The sequence below is a fragment of the Doryrhamphus excisus genome, chromosome 9 (genome assembly GCF_030265055.1).
Source record: "Doryrhamphus excisus isolate RoL2022-K1 chromosome 9, RoL_Dexc_1.0, whole genome shotgun sequence".
In the NCBI taxonomy this organism is placed as follows: Eukaryota; Metazoa; Chordata; class Actinopteri; order Syngnathiformes; family Syngnathidae; genus Doryrhamphus; species Doryrhamphus excisus.
In genome coordinates this window covers 10,736,343-10,756,314 of record NC_080474.1, presented here as the reverse complement: position 1 = coordinate 10,756,314, position 19,972 = coordinate 10,736,343, and the positions used below count along the sequence as shown (strand labels likewise).

Genomic DNA, 19,972 nt, shown 5'->3' with positions numbered 1-19,972 from the left:
GTACACCGCCTCTCACCCGAATGATGCACTTTTTAACTAGTGCTCCAACGCCTTGCTACAGCTTTAAGCAAAGGAAAGTGTAAGAGAAATGGTTTGCCCGAGAGGTTACACACACCCTGATGATAAAGGAAGTGTAACTTTATCTAATTAAATCTTTTCATTGCGGATTTTGCTAGAAGCAACTGTGTTATCTGGTTGTATGAATAGCTGTTAAATCGATATGTGGTGCACATAATGCTGCATGCGTACATGCTTGTCTCCTTGCTGCTGTCACACCGATACACACACACATACTGTTTGATTTATAATCAACACACTGAGCCACTACACTTCTAATTAAATCTAGTTTGTTCCAGTTGCAGAATTTACATTAGTTCGGTCTAGTTGCAAGAACAGCTGTTCAATCAAGCACACACGCACACACTCTTGTACACACACATGAACACAATCCCCAGGAGATCCTAAGTAGGTGTTTCCGTCTCACAGCACCTGCCAGCATATATAGCCACAACTCTCCACAAACAGCCCTAGGGAGATAATTCCAAACTTTCCACCAGCATTGCTTACATCCTCTGGTGCACGTTGTTCAGATTAATCGTATTGCTCCGATCCAGTCGCCTATACTTCTTCTATTTCATCTTTCTCTTTATACGCATTTCTATATTTTTAAACATATTTATGACTCTACCCATATTCTTTTCAACCTACACACATGACAAAACACCCTTTTTGATGACTAGTCTTAGAACAGCTCAATTTCTGTACACACGTAAATGCACTAAAAAACAGATGGTACAATGATGGTAACTTTGATTAGCGTCATTAATTCGTTCCACAACGTCCGACTCCTAACTGAAACAGACATTAACCTAATCAATTTTACCCCTAAGAAATCAGGGAAATCCAATTAATCCTTTCCAGAAAGCCAACATTATTAACAACAAAAAAAACTTTACAGTGATAGTTTTGCATGCAGAAAACAGTTCAAAGTGCATTATAAATAAAATAGTAAAATGACTATTTACGTTTACTTTGACCTTTATTGAAGATGTTATTCTTGACAGGAAGGTTTTGGTGGCCACATCCTGTCTTGGGGGGCAATCATGTCTTCAATGAAGGTTGAACCTAAAATGTTAATTTATAACTTCCATTTGTCATTTATATTTAGAATATTTTAGAATTGTTTTATGCATGAAAAACTATAATTGTCAAACAGTAAAAATAAATTTTGTGTTAACATTTTCAAGAGTCAACTGCTGATGACTTCCGGTGGTGGTTGTCGTTTTGGTTAGCTAGCTAATAAGATGATAACAAAGAAGGTCATTTTGTGGTTAAAAAAGTACATGAAGAACACAGTTGGACTCACACAGTGTGTTAACAATACAAACACGCACAATATTATACATTAACCAGAGAACACACGCAAACCGAGGCAAAATTGCGGCCTACATTTGTTATGCTAACTGAAAACATGCTAATCAGGGCAGAGTACAAGTAGTACAAGGAAATTAAAAGATTAAAGAACGGAGTGACGAGGACTGGAACAATCTGTTTTTTTTTTCTGGTGTGGACGCAAGGCCGATAAAGGAGTGATTGCGTCTCATTAGATCCATCAAATAAAGCACACTATGAAGATGTTTATCACAGCCCAAGTTTCAATGATATTCTTATTATAACAATATTATAATTTGTAATCCAATGGAGTTTGCATGTTGTCCCCGTGCATGCGTGGGTTTTCTCCGGAGACTCCGGTTTCCTCCCACATTCCAAAAACATGCTAGGTTAATTGGTGACTCCAAATTGTCCATAGGTATGAATGTGAGTGTTAATGGTTGTTTGTCTGTATGTTCCCTGTGATTGGCTGGCAACCAGTCCAGGGTGTACCCCGCCTCTCGCCCAAAGACAGCTGGGATAGGCTCCAGCATGCCCACGACCCTTGTGAGGATAAGCAGTAGAAAATGAATGAATGAATGAAGTTTCCAGACATTCTCTATGGGTTTGAATGTCATTCATTGTGGAGTCTTCTGCGGTAAAGCTGATTTACAAATGTGCAGGTGAGTAAAATGTATCTTCTGTTTCATAATTATGTTATTTGTTGTTCCGTGCCATTTCTAGAACCCCCACCAAACGCCCCTTCCAAATGAGTGGCAGGAGAAGCTAAGCCAGTTTCAGAGGATGCTGGTGATCCGATGTCTCCGACCAGACAAGGTCAGTGCTTACCGCATTTTCACACCATTCCTTGGTTACTGGTTTAGTTACTGGATGACACTGCTGTTTTCCCCAGATTATTCCCATGGTACAGGAGTATGTTTCAGACAGTCTGGGCCGCCCCTTCATTGAAGCTCCGCCCTTCAACCTGAGTAATACCTTCTGTGACAGCAACTGTTGTGCCCCTCTCATCTTCATCCTGTCGCCGGGTTCAGATCCAATGGCAGCTTTGCTCAAGTTTGGACATGAAAAGGTACTGAGACTCAGCATCTAAGCCTGGTGTCTAAGCCAAGTGCTCATCGTACACATTCTTAAAGACATGAAATAAAATTAATAAACTAAATATACGGCTGCATGGTGGGCGAATGGTTAGCGCGCAGACCACATGTGTGGGTTTTCTCCTCCCACATTCCAATTACATGCTCGGTTAATTGGTGACTCCAAATTGTCCGTAGGTATAAATGTGAGTGTGAATGGTTGTTTGTCTATATGTGCCCTGTGATTGGCAGTCCAGGGTGTACCCGGCCTCTCGCCCGAAGTATGAATGAGTAAAAAAAAAAACCATTAGGATATTAATGAATATATATATATAAAGTATCTATAAATGTGAGTGTTCATACTCTTATCTTGTCATAATTCATAATCTTGTCTTGTGTCATAGGGCTTTACGGGAGATAAGCTGACCTCACTCTCTCTGGGCCAAGGCCAAGGTCCCATTGCTATGAAAATGATTGAAACGGGCGTTTCTGACGGTACCTGGGTGGTTCTACAGAACTGTCACTTAGCCACATCATGGATGTCGACATTGGAGAGAGTCTGTGAGGTTAGCATGTGAGGTGTCATATGAACATCACCATCAATTACCCCTATTTCTTCATCTTTTTTAGAGCAGATGTATGATTGATAGCCCAAAATATGCTGTCTTTCACGAATGTACTGTATTGTATAGTCCACGACCCAACCCTTTGGTGTGCTTGTTTTTAATAGGAACTGAACCCAGAGTCAACTCATCCCGATTTCAGACTGTGGCTCACTAGCTATCCATCTCCCACCTTCCCAGTGGCTGTGCTCCAAAATGGGGTGAAGATGACCAATGAGGCACCAAAGGGCCTACGGCCTAATATTGTTCGCTCTTTCTTAATGGACCCCATTTCTGACCCACAGTTTTTTGACAGCTCGAGCAAGCCAGTGAGTGTGTGTGCGTGTGTGTGCTTGTTGTTATGCTACCATTACTGGGTGTTTCATGTTCTGATATCAATGATTACAATATCTGTTTCAGCTGTGGAAACAGCCTCGCCTATTTATCTGAGCCCACACCTTCCAATAACACATCCTTTACATTATTGTGTACATTTCCTCCTGCCAGGCTGTGTTCAAGAAGCTCCTGTACGGCCTATGTTTCTTCCATGCACTCACCCAGGAGAGAAGGAAGTTTGGACCTTTAGGGTGGAACATTCCATATGAGTTCAATGAGACTGACCTTCGAATCTCTGTCCAGCAGCTACAGATGTTCCTTGAGCAACATCAGGTAGACCAAGAGACGATTCACTGCCATCGGTCAACATTGTCTGGGCATTGTTACTGTTACTCCCGGTGCAGCGTTTCATTGAATATTAGGAGAAATGACTACACATGATAGTTTGGACTTGAAGGTTTGTGCATAAATGCATCCTCACACTTCATATGTTAATGCAAATGGATCTTCCCTTCCTATAAGGATTTTTTAAATTGTGTTTTACAAGTGAGCTCCGTGCCTTGTGAGCTTACAATAGCTGTATTCACGAATACCTTTGACATTTTTACATTCTTAACTCTCAAACTCCTCACATCCCAGTGATAGAAATAGTATTTTTGATGACATGACATTTTCATGACATAACCAAAGTGTCACTGCATTACTTTAAATGTAAGCCTTCAGTAAATGCCACATGGGCCAAATCCTCCACCTAGTTCAAGGGGGTTTCAGCAATTTTCCAAGTTGAAGGGATAAAAATACAATTTATTCCTGGCATGTCCAAAGTGACCATCTGCATAAATGGAATCATTTGTAATTTTACAAGAATGAAGTCAAGATATTTAGAGAAAAAGTTGTAATCTAACGAGAAAAAGTGATACCTTTGTTTTGAATAATGTTGTAATCTTATGAGGAAGAATAACACAATTTTAGTAGCATACAGTTGAAATATTAAAGATCATTTTTTAAAGCCATAATAAAAATAAACTGAAAATTAGTGGAAAATTATGGTTTTAAAGTCATAATAACAAAAAAATCACTAGAAGAAAGTTGTAATAGTTTGAAAAAAAATGCAGAATAGAAAAAAGTAAATTTTATGACAATGAAGACCAAATACTGAGTCAGATTCTTATGAAAAACATACATTTGTAACATTATGATTTAAAATAATTAGTCATTTTAGTACAATTGAGTTGAAATATTAAAGAGTAAAAAAAAGCTATTTGAAACATAAGCAATCAAAATTTGTTTTGGAAGTTTTTGGAAAATTAGGATGAAGAAGTCAAAATATAATGGGAATAAAGTTATAATAGTACAAGAATGCAATTTACAATTTATTTAAATATTTCTTTGTTTAAAAAAAAGACATCAGAAAGGTGAAAAACATAGCAAAGACCTCTAATTTTTCAGTATGTGGCCCTCGGTGAAAAAGGTTTAGATGCTTGTGTTCATTGGTTGGTTTGAATCAACAATTCACGGCTTCTTGAAATCTCCAAGATTACTATAGGGCTCTTTTGTAAAACTGTCGATTACTATAGGAAGTGCCGTTTGATGCCCTGCGTTACATGACCGGTGAGTGTAACTATGGAGGACGTGTAACAGACGACTGGGACAGACGGACCCTGCGCACAATCCTTGCCATCTTCTATGACCAAAAGCTTGTTGAAGATGAGAACTACAAGTTTGACCCGAGCGGGATCTACTACGCACCACCTAATGGCGATGTAAGTATTGCTGAAAATCACACTAATGACATCATGTTGGCATAGTAAAAAGGAAAAATAAAATTTTTAGGTTAAAATATTTTTATATAGGTTTGTAGAGGTGTGGCACACAGACCAGGGAGGACGCCATTACATTTTGTTGGTTGTCTGTATGTGAGAATGTTTTACTGCATTTGGGGCCTGAAACAGAATTGTATTTATTTTGATGTGGATGCCACTCCATACTTACTAGTAACTCATGCAAACACCATCATCAAAATATTATTGTAGGATAAGACTAACAATCAGGACTGATGTACCGTATTTGTTAACTCGAGTGCTGTCCATGGTTTTCTCTTTTATCTGCACTTTGTTTATCAAATATCAAGTATCACATATTTAACAACATATTTTATTCATGGAGTCATAATTACAAATGCGGTGTCTAAATCCGACTTAAAAGTGACTGTTTCTTTTGATGGTCCCTGACGGTTGGTACTTATCTGCCATTTTTCATTTATTTCGCAGTATGACAGCTACATAGAGTACACCAAGGCGCTGCCTCTCAACCCATCCCCAGAGATTTTTGGTATGAATGCCAATGCGGACATCACCAAGGACCAGGCGGAGACACAGTTATTGTTTGATAGCATCTTGCTAACGCAGGTAAATCTTTTTGGACGATAAACCAGAAGTGTGATGAACACAGTAATTATAAAGGTTTTACAGTAACATGTGTAACCTATTAGTATGAGTGGATGTTAACCAAAAAAAAATTCTAATTAAAATTTTGCAGCTTCACTCTTAGTCATGCTGTTTCATCGGTGAATGCAGCCTATTATTAGTCAGAAAAAATGATGGATGAAGTAATCAATGACCCGTAAAAGATTACATCTGTCATGTGGTAACATAAAACAGGAAGCTTTGCAAATACATTGTGTGCCAACAAGCCTGGGCTTCTTCTCACACTCTACACTCAAAGTGGCACACAATGCACGTGTTCATTTGGCGAATCACTGCTCCCTCAGTGGATATTTTCATTTTAGGAAACACGCATCACACCCCGTGAATACATGATATGTGCGTAGGCCCAAAACGAGCCAAGTGTGCACATGAAAAACACATTGACTCATACACTCAAAGGACCGACTCACATAAATACACAGCGCTTCAGGACATTCCTTGGGGTCTCTTACTTGCCAGGCTTCAATATTGTATTATCCTCTGTTAAAATATGCAATGCAACATTAATTAAAAGGAAAATACAACTGCATGTTTCATTTGTTTGTTGAGCCACTTCCAAAAGTACCCAAAAATTCTTTATTAGCTTGTCTTCCTTTGACATTGCCAAGACCCGCTGTGTCTTGCTGGGGCTTTGGTGGGGCTTTGTGATCCCACATCATTATCGCTCTCCTCTGGAAAGTTTGACTATGTTCGCTTCCATCGGATTATACCTTATTCTGACAACTTTCCAACTTCAATGTTTCATACAAATCGAATCAAAGAGATTTCACTGCTTGATCTGCTTGCAAAAAGCGTCTCTACACCACAGGAGTCAGACTCAAGGCCTTAAAATAATGCATGTTGTGACTAATGCAAAATGGGCATGCTTTATTAAAATGACAATGAAGTGTAAGGTCGAGAAGCATCCTGATGAAACACATTTTGTCAAGAGTTTGTGGAAATGGTAAAATTACGTTTAGTAAAAGCGTGACATTTCTCTACACCAGGGGTGCTCATTAAGTCGATCGCGAGCTACCAGTCGATCGCGGAGGTGGTACTGGTCGATCGCTGGTCGATCGCGGCGTGACATTAAAAAAATATCATCCCAGCATCAATGCCGTCACTTGATTGATATACAGGGCAGCCATTCAGATGACAACTGAATGTTGCCCTTCGGGCGACCAATCAAATTGAAAAACAACGTCTCTAAGTGCAGCAGAACTTACGATGTCAGCCTATCATCCATCGCCGTTACTTGATTGACATACAGGACAACCAATCAGATGACAACTGAATTTTGACCTTTAGGTCACCGCTCATGCGTAAACAACGATGCAAAGTGCTAAGCTAGTCGGCGAATTGCGAGATTTTAAGCCCTCGCTAAAGTTTATGGTGGCGGCACGGCGGTCTGGTGGTTAGTGCGCAGACCTCACAGCTAGGAGACCAGGGTTCGGTCCCCGCCCTCGGCCATCTCTGTGTGGAGTTTGCATGTTCTCCCCGTGCATGCGTGGGTTTTCTCCGGGTACTCCGGTTTCCTCCCACATTCCAAAAACATGCTAGGTTAATTGGCCACTCCAAATTGTCCATAGGTATGAATGTGAGTATGAATGGTTGTTGTCTATATGTGCCCTGTGATTGGCTGGCGACCAGTCCAGGGTGTACTCCGCCTCTCGCCCGAAGACAGCTGGGATAGGCTCCAGCACCCCCGCGACCCTCGTGAGGAAAAAGCGGTAGAAAATGAATGAATGAATGAATAAAGTTTATGGTCACTAAAATGAGTGAAGGAGCTGGACCAAGTAAAAAGGCAAAAAACATATCACTTCCATACAGATATGGAATATTATACGGATATTATGATACAGATATTATCCATAACTGATAAACATTTGGAAGTGTGCTTGAGGCTGGCTATCAGCAGCTACTGTCCGGACTATGCATCCCTGGCTGGTTCAATTCAGTGCAAGTCATCAAAGTAAACTCAGGTAATTACAAAAAAATTTAATAGTTAATTATGTGTGTTTTGCAATATTGGCTCATTTGGTTATGTAAGGTACATCAACATACATTGTACGTACAAATAATCCTCAATACATTTGAAAATAAATAGATGTTTTGCATTTTTGTAGTGGGTAGATCATTTTGACTCGGTCATTTTAAAAGTAGCTCGCATGCTGAAAAAGTGTGAGCACCCCTGCTCTACACTTTTTGAGGAGATGGTGTGCATGGAGCTGAATTAACTAATTAGAATGAAACATATTTATTAGGGATGAGCGAGTACACCACGATCTGTGTCTTTATCTGTTCACCTGTTAAAATTATCGTATCTGTACCCGGAATGGGCAGGCATGAACCACAAGTCTGACATTTACATGGATTGATGAGAAGTTGCTATATTTGTTATTATTCGGCTATATGTGTACTGTGTATGTGTGTAAGTGATCTGTCAGACTCATTTGTTTTTAGTATCATCTCTTCTACAACTAAAAATTTTTTATGAGTTACTTTTTCTACAATATGCCGTTCACAAGCCATGAAAAATTCGGTCCTTAAATGCTCCGCTGGCCACACTTTGGATAAGGCGCACATGCACCGAGTTGAGGTGTGCTGCGGCAGCATTGCTCTCGTGAGGTTTTAACAGTTTCCATGACAAAAGAAACAGTTAATCTCTTTCTAATGCATATTGTGTGGGAATTTAGAGTGGTTACGGTGTATACAAAATAGGGGCTTTTTAGCAAATGAGCACTAAAAGTGCAACGTTGTGTCTGCATGCTCCCAAATTCGCACTGAGGATGTACTCATCACGTATGGATACACAAATTTTGCACATGTTTTTGCAAGTACCACAGTTTGGGGCTGCCGTGTACACAAACAGACAGACTTGCTGCCTGCAGGGGCAATCACAAATCGTGAAGAGTGAATACAGAATACAGAAAACAGCTAGTGCCACTATATGTGCAACTACAGTATCAGAAACAATTGGATCGTCATTGGAGTATACTGTGGTTGTCTACAGCAATGTACCAATACCAAAAGGAAGGCACAAAAAAGAAGGAAATCAGTATTTGGTTGATTGTTTTTGTTGTAGCATAGCTTCTTGGCAATAAATCATGGACAGTTGGAAAGCCTGTTTCATGACTTCCTTGAATGGTGCCACATTTGTAAGGAAGATGCATTTGTGGGCTGAGCAGCAAAAGTGAGTCAAATCTGCCAAATCTGCTCTGCCAATGCCAAACAGCTTTTGATTCTTCTTTATTCATTGAGATTTTGTTCGGCTTATGTTTCCCATTACAAACACACACATGCAGAACAACACAAACCGTACCTTTTGTTTGTGTGCTAAATATTAGCTGCAACTACCATACATACTGACCTTTATCGTTTATTCATTTACTGGCTCCATTTAACAGGATTAATAATGTGTGCATCTCATCTAATACGTCCTCATCAGTCTCAATGACAGCAAAGCAGCTCGACACTTGTGGTGGAATTAAAGAGCTATTAGTCATCCCCTGACTCGTACTTCGCCGTCATTAGCCAATAATTATACAATTATACAGTGGCGGGTGACTGAACAAATGGTTGGACTCGATGGACAACAGATTCACAGATGAGTGTGAATAAGCATCAACACAAGCTATTAGTGAAGAAACACTGAAGAGCTGTTTGAGAAACCTGCAATCATGCTTTCTCATTCCGAGGAGCATTGACATAAAGGGATTCCACTGTCTCTTGCTGATGAAACACATGAAAGTCAAAAGTCAAGTCAAACCCCAGAATTCTGTTAACAACCACGGCCCCTACTGTCCTAAAGGTACAAATACAAGTGCCCTGAAAGGGAATACCTAATATGACTATTCAAAGAAGTCAATGGATAATTCAATTAGCAATAAAACATCAAAACGATGAGAGCCCTTCTCATCTAATCTCTGTTGCTTTCTTTCTCCATTCAGTCCCGCTCGTCAGGCGGAGATGCCAAATCCTCTGATGACATGGTGTTTGATGTGGCGGCTGACATCCTGAGCAAGTTGCCCGCAGACTTCGACTTGGAGGTTGTGATGTTACGCTTTCCTACCAGCTACAATGAGAGCATGAACACAGTATTAGTGCAGGAGATGGGGCGCTTTAACAATCTGCTCTGCACCATCCGGGACTCGTGTGTGGATCTTCAGAAAGCCATAAAGGTACACACACACACACACCCTCGAGCTGAGCCATTCTAATGAGGCTGTGTTTGTTTTGATAAAAAGCGAGGCTAGATGATGAATCATTATTGGTTTTACTATTTATGTGCTGTACAGCAATATCGTACCTGGACTGAATGATTACAGTGAGAACTCTGCTAATTAAGCCATCCAAATCAGATATTGTGGGAATAAACTAGTTCTTATTTCTTGTGTTATAACATGAAAATACATTATTCTTTGATTGATGAGCATCCTTTTCCCTGAGAACACTTTAATATTAACTAAAGTGCTGTGCAGAAATTGAGTTGACATTGCCTCCTCTAGGTGCTTCCAGACATTTTTAGAGTTTGAAAATTGTAGTTTTACATGGACAAAATGATTTGAAATGGTTATAAATGACGACTGGAAGGGTTAAATGAGTTAATGCCACTTTGAACTTAAAGACACGATTGTTGACAAAGATGGATGGTTGACAAGTTCTGGCAACTTTCTTGAGCTCTATTGTTTGTTAGTTTGCAACCATGACTATATATTCAACTGCTGATAACGCCATAAATGGATGATGGAGAAGATGGGGAAAATTACTTCTGATTTTGATTTCCATACTAATTTCCTTGCTAATAAAGACTAATCAGTTGCTAACAGGCATGTTTTTGTGATTAAAAATCTGCAACTGTACAAGACACGTGCCATATTGTAAATTGCATTGTAAACTGAGGCAGAAAACCATCATTAACAGAAAAATACGCTAACAGAGGTTCCGCTGTATTATCACCGTAAAACCCACTTTTTTGTAAAACCTTCAAAACTGGTATTATAAGGTAAACTAGAACACATTTTTGTTTTACACAATTGTAAATCAGATGCTGAGCAAATGTTATTGTAAAAACACATGCACAGATATGTACTTTCAGCTGGAGCTCTATAAATGTAGAGTAGTCATACCCTATGACATAAACAGTAGCGAGAGGATGCATGTGGATGAATACAGCAGCATTACATGCCTCATTATGCCCCATTCAGCGAAAGTGCATTTGTGTGTCTTCAGCCACTTTTAGTACGCAAACATGCAATTTCATCCCCTTAGATGTAAGACACACCAGATTGAAGGTGTTATTAAATGCCTTGTCCTCTTTATATATTAACAATGCTACTGGATCGGATTTATATAGCGCCTTTCTAGAATCCCAAAGGGCTTTACCGTCAATAGTGATGGTAATCTCCATCTGTAGCCACAGCTGGCCTGGAAACATCCTCTCTGACCACCACCAACATTAATTCACATTTATATACGAGTGTGGGCGGCATTGGAAGCAAGGTGGGTGCAGTGTCTTGCCCGAGGACACAACAAAGGTGACTGGGCTGGTAGAAGCAGCATTTGAACCACCAACCCACCGATTCCTAGACCACCTGCTTGATCTCCTGAGCCAGTGTCCCACCTCAAAAAATATTGCTATTGCACAGATGTTTCAAATCATTTATTCATGTTCTAGTCTTTACCCTGACAGGTCATTTTCAGTCATTTTCTTTTTGAACTCAAGCTGGAAGAACTTGAACTTGTTTTTAATCATTTTTTTTTAATTTTAATAAATAAAATGTGGTTATGTGCAGGGGCTGGTTGTAATGTCTTCCGAGCTGGAGGAGGTGGTCATCAGCATCCTTAAGGGGAAAATCCCGGGCATGTGGATGAAAAAGTCGTACCCCAGCCTCAAACCCCTGGGAAGCTATATCAATGACTTCATGGAGCGACTGCAGTTCCTGCAGGTACAGAAACACATAGGCTGTCTCAAATCGAATACTTCATCAGTACACTGTGTAGACACAGTTTGACCATCCCAAATTGATTCCTGTCATTGTGCACGTAAAGTAGGAAAGTAGAACTCAACTACTCCGGTAGAATGGCGAGTATGGAGGGTGGTAAATGTTCATCACTCTGCACTCAACATTTTGGCTGTTTTGCAATCCATCCCACTTTATTTAAATAGCACATTTTATAATCACTGTTTCCAACGTGATGCACAGACTAGTAAGGTTATAAACAATAAGTAAAAGTACAAATTTACCACAGACAAAATTGAAAGATCAAATAAAACAAAGACACTTAAAACAGTGAAATATTAAAAACAAGAAGTCAAACAATAAAAGCAATAAATACAAGAAGTAGGTAAAAAAACAAATCCAAATTGGTCACCATACCCTGCAGTGTGAATGTCGTGGTAGGGTAAGTTTAGAGCCAGTTGTAATATTGGAAAAATATTAAATGCACGACTGTGCATATTAGACTAACACACATGGAGGACATGATTTATAGGACGACCGTGTTTGTGCCCTGTAATGTGACTCGAGCAGTGCTGCTCCACACCACTGTCCAAACGTCCATGGTCAAAGCTGTCACGCTTCAATATAAGACCTTTTGGTTTCCACAACAACAAAAAACCCCAGGCTCCCAACAACTTGATTGCGTTCCATGAGGAGGTATCATGTGGCTGTACTAGAAAAAGATTCCTATTCATCATTAATCAGCTGAGGGAATGCACTGTGTGTGTGTGTGTGTGTGTGTGTGTGTGTGTGTGTGACATACGTGTGCGTGTCTTCACATTACAGAAGCTTGCCTTCTCAAAAACGTTTTAGTAAAGCAACTGCCATTTACCCTCAAAGCCTCTGTCGTCTTGTCAGCCCCTTTTCGCAAATAACAAAATGCGTCTATTTAAGTTTTGCATAAATGGAAGAAAACAAAAAAAAAATAAATCAATGGCTATGGCTCATTCTCCTCATGTCATGTATTCCTGAAAAATAAGAGTTTGGAAACATACACACTTCACACACCCACACACACACACACAATCACTGTGGGTCAACTGTGTCCTTGTCCCAAATGTCCTCTCTCTGCTTCTGTCTATTCAGGAATGGTTCGATCAGGGGACCCCTGCTGTATTCTGGGTCTCTGGATTCTTCTTCACGCAGGCCTTCCTGACAGGCAGTCAGCAGAACTATGCCAGAAAACACACAGTTCCCATTGATTTACTGGGTTTTGATTTTGAGGTCCTGGATGACATCAAGTACAAACGAGCACCGGATGACGGTAGGTTAATGAGAGGATTGGTGTGCGTGAGGATGGAAGGTTCATGGAAAAATTAGAATTATTATTATTTATTTGATATTTTGCTTTTAGCTGGTACATACATCTTTAAGAGTGGAAGCAATATTGCTTCCACTTGAAACATTCATTCATTCATTCCATGGATGGATGGATGGATGGATGGAATTTAATCAGAATGAAGGATTCAGTTTTAAGCAGACAAACAATATTTTCAGCAACAAACTTATTTTTGAACAACTCAAAACTACAAATACCACAAATACAACTACAAATACAGCAATGCAAATATATAGTGGAACATTGGTTACAATCAATTCGTCCGTTTCAGAAAGTCAAAAAACCTTGAACATAAAACTTGTTTTTATAATTTTACAATTGGAGGTGTACATGCAGAAAATGCATATAAATAATGAATGAAAGTGATAAGTGAACATTGAAGGTTACTTTTACCTTCATTGAAGATGTGATATTTGACAATGTGGCAAGGAGATCAACAACACCTTCATTGAATCTGTTATTTAATCTAGTTATTTCATTAAATATGTTGTGTTTCTCACCTAAATGACCCAAAATAGACCCAAAGAAGTTGCACGCACCCGCATTTTGATAAAGAAGGTGAGAAGCAATACTGAATTCAAGAAATAACTTGAATAACATTTAAAGAGGATCCATTATGCTTTTTCCACAATTGAAAGTGAGCCCTGAAAGAAGTTTGGGATGTCTCAAAACGCTCAGTCTCAGAAGGCGTGGTAAAACTGCCCCCCGTAATGTCACAGAGAAGCGGACTTCCTTATATGGGCATGGCTGTAACCCAGATAAGCTCTCAGCACTCCCCCTAGCTCTCCTTCTCTGTTTACATTGCTAGCAGTGGTTCGTAAGGGAAAGCCACATTTGCTCCTGATGCATTTTAATTTGTCAACGGCATTTCACACTAGACTCTTTTTTGAACATGGGCCACTATGCAGCTGGACTAGCCGACAAACTTGCTAAAGCCCGACGCCTTTCCTACGTTACTTGATCATGCTGAAGAGTCAGAAGAGTAAGCAGTCAGTAACAGTTCACCAGTGACCTAAATGTGTTTATTTTGCGTAAGTCATGAAGCAAAAGCGCTTGTCTATATAGCATTATAGAGTGTGCATACAGAGAGCGGGGGTTCTAGTAGCCTTTTCCTACCTCAATTAGTGTCTCTACCCAAGTTTTTTTAAAAACTGGTAGTCCTGAAAAACACATTAGACGACTCTCTAGTCTCCACTTCCGGATTGGATTTGGGATCCAACACATATGGCTGCATTTTAAAAGTGGACATTTTAAAATACGGCGCCGTTCATGATCAACTCCTATAAAATTGGATTCGCAGCTAGCGGTACAACAAGTCCTTTTAAGCGCTCGGGAGTGTGACCAACCACAGCGGAGTGGCCGTGCCTGGAAGCGGGCCATGGGTGGAATACATTAAAACAGACAGTTGGCAGGAAGCACGAAAGCCAAAGAAATACAGCTGAATAGGAGCAGATTCTGGAAGAACTAGAAAGCTTTCTCTGCTGATAATCGTGTGTAGCTGCTCTATAGTGGTGTGGTGGTTGACCTCTTTGCCACATTGTGTCTTTGGGCCACAACATGTCTTCAAAGAAGGTAAAATTAACAGTACTTATCCCTTTCATTCATCATGTATATGCATTTTGAATTGTTCCATGCATGTAAAACTGGAATTGTAAAACTACCATATAAAAATGTGTTTCGTTTTAACATTTTTTAGAATCAACCACTGCTGTTGCGTTTTTGTGCTGGTATGCTGGTATTCACATGCTATGTCTTAATAAGCACAAACAGTACAAGCTAGCTCTGATTCGATTGCCGCAAGATGCTTGTTCTTGTTACAAGTCAGCGTGCCATCAAACTGATATCAAAGCTGGTTTCGTAAGGTAAAATTAGTACGCCTTTCTGCTTTGGAGCAGGAATGAGACGGAAAAAAACAAGATAAAGCGAAGAGGATGAAAACTAATGAGTCAAAACTGAAGCTCACTCAGAAGAGGTGGGTACCAGTGGGTGGAAGATGAGAGAACATTGATGCTAACTGACAGTAGGCTGACAGAATACGAGGCGGCAAAGGCAGAAAACGAAAACATCCCAGTGTTGCATCAACATGCAAGCCTACTATCGACCCCATACTGTGCATCTGACTGCTCTGACTCTCTGTCAAAGTCTCAGACAGCTTTACCCCTCAATCAGCCCCCAGCTGGGCTTCACCACGCTGCTAACATGGCTAGGCTGCTAATGTTATCATGCTGACACTCCCATTATCTCAATATGGCTTCTTTTACCATCATTATGCTGGAAATATTCCTCTTGGAGCTTATGTGGTCTAAAATCTTGGAGGCGATGAGCAAATCGATCCAAATGATAGTATCGATACCAAGGATACCATCATTGTCATATCAATACTACCGTGGTGAGACTGATATTTTTCATTTCGTGTCTGTGCTTATTTTCACAAACAGTTGTTTGTTTTGTTGTTCATATTGTTGGACACAGGAAGGCTTCGGTGCAAAAAGCCAGTTTCAGCTTTTGTTGACGTCATTTTGCACTGTTTATTTTATTTCACTCAATTGTTGAGCAAAATAAATAAACCAATGAGTAAACTTTTGTTAAACTTTTAATTGTGATATTTAGTACAAGCAATACACAACACATACATGCAGTATCTAGTCTAATACTGAGCTACAACACAGGTGTCTACATCCGTGGCCTCTTCCTTGATGGGGCGCGCTGGGACAGGAAGACCAAACTTCTTGCTGAATCATACCCCAAAGTGCTGCATGACACCATGCCTGTGGTGAGTACTGCTGAGTACATACACTCTACACTATCGTATGTACAGTATACTTACCTCAGGCTACGCAAGAGGTTGTTATTAATTTACGACAAAAGGTTTGGCAAAAACCACTACCACACAACCATGAGCATCACCAACAGGTGTTCACCAGAGCTCACTTTTTCACACTTATTGTAGTCATCCCACATTCATTTCTAATGAGTGGTGATTTTTGACCCTGTGAATGAGAGGGACCCAAGTGGAAGAGTGAGGTTACAGGGAGAAGAGATAAAGAAGGTGAGGAATTTTAAGTACCCAGGGTCAACAGTCCAGAACAATGGAGATTGTGAAAAGGAGGTGAAGAAGCGTGAGCAGGCAGGATGGAACGGGTGGAGAAAAGTCTCAGGCGTGATGTGTGATAGAAGAGTATCAGCTAAAATGAAAGGAAAGATAATACAAAACTGTGATGAGACCCGCCATGTTGTTTGGTCTAGAGACAGTGCCGCTGAGGAAAAGACAGGAAGCAGAACTGGTAGCAGAGATGAGGATGCTGAGGTTCTCATTGGGAGTGACCAGGATGGATAGGATCAGGAAGGAGTGCATCAGAGGGACATTATATGTTAAAGGCCTTGGATATAAAGTCAGAGAGGCCAGACTGAGGCCAGCATGTAGAGGAAGTAGAGTAGTCACGGGGGTTGCAAGTGTGTCATGCATGTGATTCATGACACCCACGTTCTTGCCGTTGGCCCTCCATGGAAAATGAATAGCTTTTGTTGTATATTTGTATTATATTAATGCAGGATACGCTATGCCATCATGCGTCCACATAGGTCTGTCTACTACATTGGTTAATACAAGCATTAAGGTGAAGATAGGGAAGATAAGATAATGTTGATAATGTTGAAAATCATATTTAAAAGGCAGAAAACAAAAACTACGAAGGTCTAATGAGGTCTAAAATATTCCATATATGAATAAGGTATCATAGTCAGGTGTGGAACCAATTAACTGTGATAAACCAGGGCTTACTGTACATGTACGTGATCAGTGCTATGAATACTGGGAGAAGGAGTTGCAAATGTAATCATTTAGCACCAGCAATGTGATTTATCACACCTCAAATCTGTTTGCTGTCGGTTTATGTGCGTCTTTTTTTCAGCACCTTTGGAAAGCAGGTGTAAACTGGCACGGCATTACTACTAGTTTGCTTACTTTATTGGTGTCTTGGTATATTTCCTATTTGTGGACAACGTCAAATGATATCAAATTAACTATATATTTTTTTAGATTAAATAAACCGTCACATGAGGGTTAAAATACCTCTATTGGACATTATTGGCTACATTATGTGATGATTTAAATGCCAAATGTCTTATTAAGCGATTGCAGAGCCAATCTTTGTGCCTGCAGGTGAGCCCGCAAAGAAAGATTGCGCAACAACTTCTTGCATAAAGCGAGTTTATTTATTTATTGATTGTGCTCCTACAAATTCCCCACGGAGGTCCGGCAAGAGCGAAAACCTCCTCGCCTGTCAGATTGTGAAAATAGGGCCAATTTCAGCTTGTCCTGTGAGGAGGCTTGACAAAAATAAAGAATATGGTTAGACGTGAAGCTGCAGCTGCACCCAAGAGGATGATCACAGCTCCTCTTCAGATGCACAACATGGCCTCCTTTGCATTACGCTCGGAAGAAGTGCCGCTTCTCCCATTTGCGTTGACGAACGAACGACGCTCGGTTGTCGGATGAAGTGGATGAAAGTAGACGGGAGATGGAAAGTGCCACAAGCAATCCTTCCTATTATGTTTCTACCTTCTTGTGTCTTTTCTCACATTGCTGTGAGTGATGATGAATAATTGCATGGCAGATTATTAACAGCATCGCTTTTTGACAAGAGCGAATGTAATTAAAAATGTGTTTATTATTTGTGGCGGAGAAAAACACAACAAAGCTGCTTTGAAATGCAAATCTTCACAAAGACCCATTTAGAAGCACATGAGCTAAGCCTGCTATGTTTTTTTAAATAATTTTTTTATTGTTTTTAGCTTTTTTTGTGGCCCAGTTTATCTCTTTTGCATAAGCAAGACTTATTAAAAAGCCTTTAGGGATTCCACCTTCTTACGACTTATGTTTGATATGAGGGTCCCCAAAGTTTTCATTTAGGAGGCAATGTTCCGTCTTTTTTCTTCCTTCTTTCATGCATTTATGCAAAATGAATGAATTAAAAGATCCATATTGTTGTCAAACATCACATATATTGGCACAGGTTTCCAACCTTAGGGAAAAGTGACCATTTTTATGGAAAAAAGGCAAAAATCCCTTCAATATGCGATATTTGGGGTCCATCCAAGACTTATGATTGGCCCGCGGCACAGACACATAAATTAAAATTTTTAATCAGATTAATCAGTTTTCAAATTAATCATGATTAATCACCATGTCTCACTATGTCTTAAACAACAGATAATTTGAACTGTATTTTTATTGAAAGAAAGACAAACTACAGGGCAGGACTATGTATATTTGTATGTGTTAACAGTAACATTTTAATCAAATGAAAAGATGGCACACATCTATTTACGTACGTGACACTGCTTTAATTTTTTTTTAAATACATTTTTCTTTAATTTTCACCTGAAGTCAGCTGGGATAGGCTCCAGCATTAACGCAATTAATGAAATAAATTCAGCAAAACGGCACAATGTAAAACATTGGCTTTTAAAGCTTTTAATGGTAACTGAAAACAAAAATGGGTTTGATCTGCAGGGGGGAGCTGTCTTACAAGTAAATTCACCTTTCAGAGCAGGAAGAGGCTTTAACAAGACGTGCTGGGCATGTTTTGCAAGTGATGTATGATGTAAATGATGTAAACTGTATGCCTGTTACAGTTTATTAATGTGTAAAACATTTTTATGTAATGATTGCAAGATTAATAACTAAATTATTATTATTTTTATTATTTTCACCATTCATGCTGGGTCATGGAATGCCATTCCAACTCTGCTGGAATTGTACAGTCAAACTTCGTTTTTCGTATGCCCCCATTTTCATGTGATTGGGTTTTTGCTAAAATTGTGATTTCGTGCAGTATTGCATGTGACGAGTCCATTTATCGGAATGCATGTATCATTCTGTGCGATTAAGCGATCAACTCACTATCATGCATACTTTGAGTAAAAATGCTAACTAACCCTCCATGGAGCCAAAGAAAGTTGTGAGTGTCAGCAAATAGATAAAGGTGAGAAACGCTATTGAATTCAGTGTTGATGATGTTGGGGAAGTCTGCATCAACAATAAGTTCCATCCAGTATTTACTATTTTTGTGCGCATGCAATGGATTTATTGGATTTACATTTGTGTATACCTTATTGGGAATACTGCCTCTGGCTTTGTCAAGCCATGAAGGAAAATCCGAGGAGCGACACACTCACATAGTGCATAAGCTTTAAGGCCTTTCAACATCGGATTTATGATATTTTTATGAGATTTTAAAAGGATTTTGGACATTTTAAAAGCCTGCAATTTGAAATACATATTTGTAAAGTACAGTGAAATCAATGTGAAATCCGCATGTTACCCTAAAGCCAGGCTTAGCTACCATACAGCTGATTACCATCACTGCTTATCATGTACCTATCAGCACTCACTTTTTTCTTTTTTTTGGACTCTTCACTTCCATTTCTCGCTCAGATGTGGTTGAAGCCGATGAAACGTCTGGACATTGCAGAAAGGATGTGCTATTTATCGCCCGTCTATAAGACCAGCGAGCGGCGAGGCACTCTGTCTACCACCGGTCACTCCACCAACTACGTCATCGCCATGACGCTCAACTCTGATGTGCCTGCCGAGCACTGGATCAGACGTGGCGTTGCACTTCTTTGCCAGCTTAGTTCTTAAGTCAGTTATTTCATTACATGCCATCACAGATGCTTGGTCTCTTTCTTTGTCTTTAAATTGTGTCAATAGATTGTGTCACTTGTGTCATTCAAACATGTTGCCAAATGCTCACAGATG

General features: G+C 39.8%; 1 protein-coding gene across 5 annotated transcripts in view; it reads left to right on the top strand.

The window, feature by feature from the left end:
* Nucleotides 1-19,886, top strand: part of dnah7 (dynein, axonemal, heavy chain 7) — a 70,231-nt gene extending 50,345 nt beyond the window's left edge. For all 5 annotated transcript variants that reach the window (XM_058081265.1, XM_058081264.1, XM_058081266.1 and 2 more), the window contains 12 exons: nucleotides 2,116-2,208; nucleotides 2,285-2,461; nucleotides 2,870-3,031; nucleotides 3,196-3,396; nucleotides 3,575-3,736; nucleotides 4,981-5,166; nucleotides 5,674-5,811; nucleotides 9,819-10,049; nucleotides 11,664-11,816; nucleotides 12,957-13,134; nucleotides 15,879-15,982; nucleotides 19,649-19,886. In XM_058081265.1, coding sequence (XP_057937248.1) covers nucleotides 2,116-2,208; nucleotides 2,285-2,461; nucleotides 2,870-3,031; nucleotides 3,196-3,396; nucleotides 3,575-3,736; nucleotides 4,981-5,166; nucleotides 5,674-5,811; nucleotides 9,819-10,049; nucleotides 11,664-11,816; nucleotides 12,957-13,134; nucleotides 15,879-15,982; nucleotides 19,649-19,855 — 1,992 coding nt within the window. In that variant the 3' untranslated portion in view covers nucleotides 19,856-19,886. The remainder of the gene's footprint in view (nucleotides 1-2,115; nucleotides 2,209-2,284; nucleotides 2,462-2,869; nucleotides 3,032-3,195; nucleotides 3,397-3,574; nucleotides 3,737-4,980; nucleotides 5,167-5,673; nucleotides 5,812-9,818; nucleotides 10,050-11,663; nucleotides 11,817-12,956; nucleotides 13,135-15,878; nucleotides 15,983-19,648) is intronic.
* The last annotated feature ends 86 nt before the right edge of the window (nucleotides 19,887-19,972 follow it).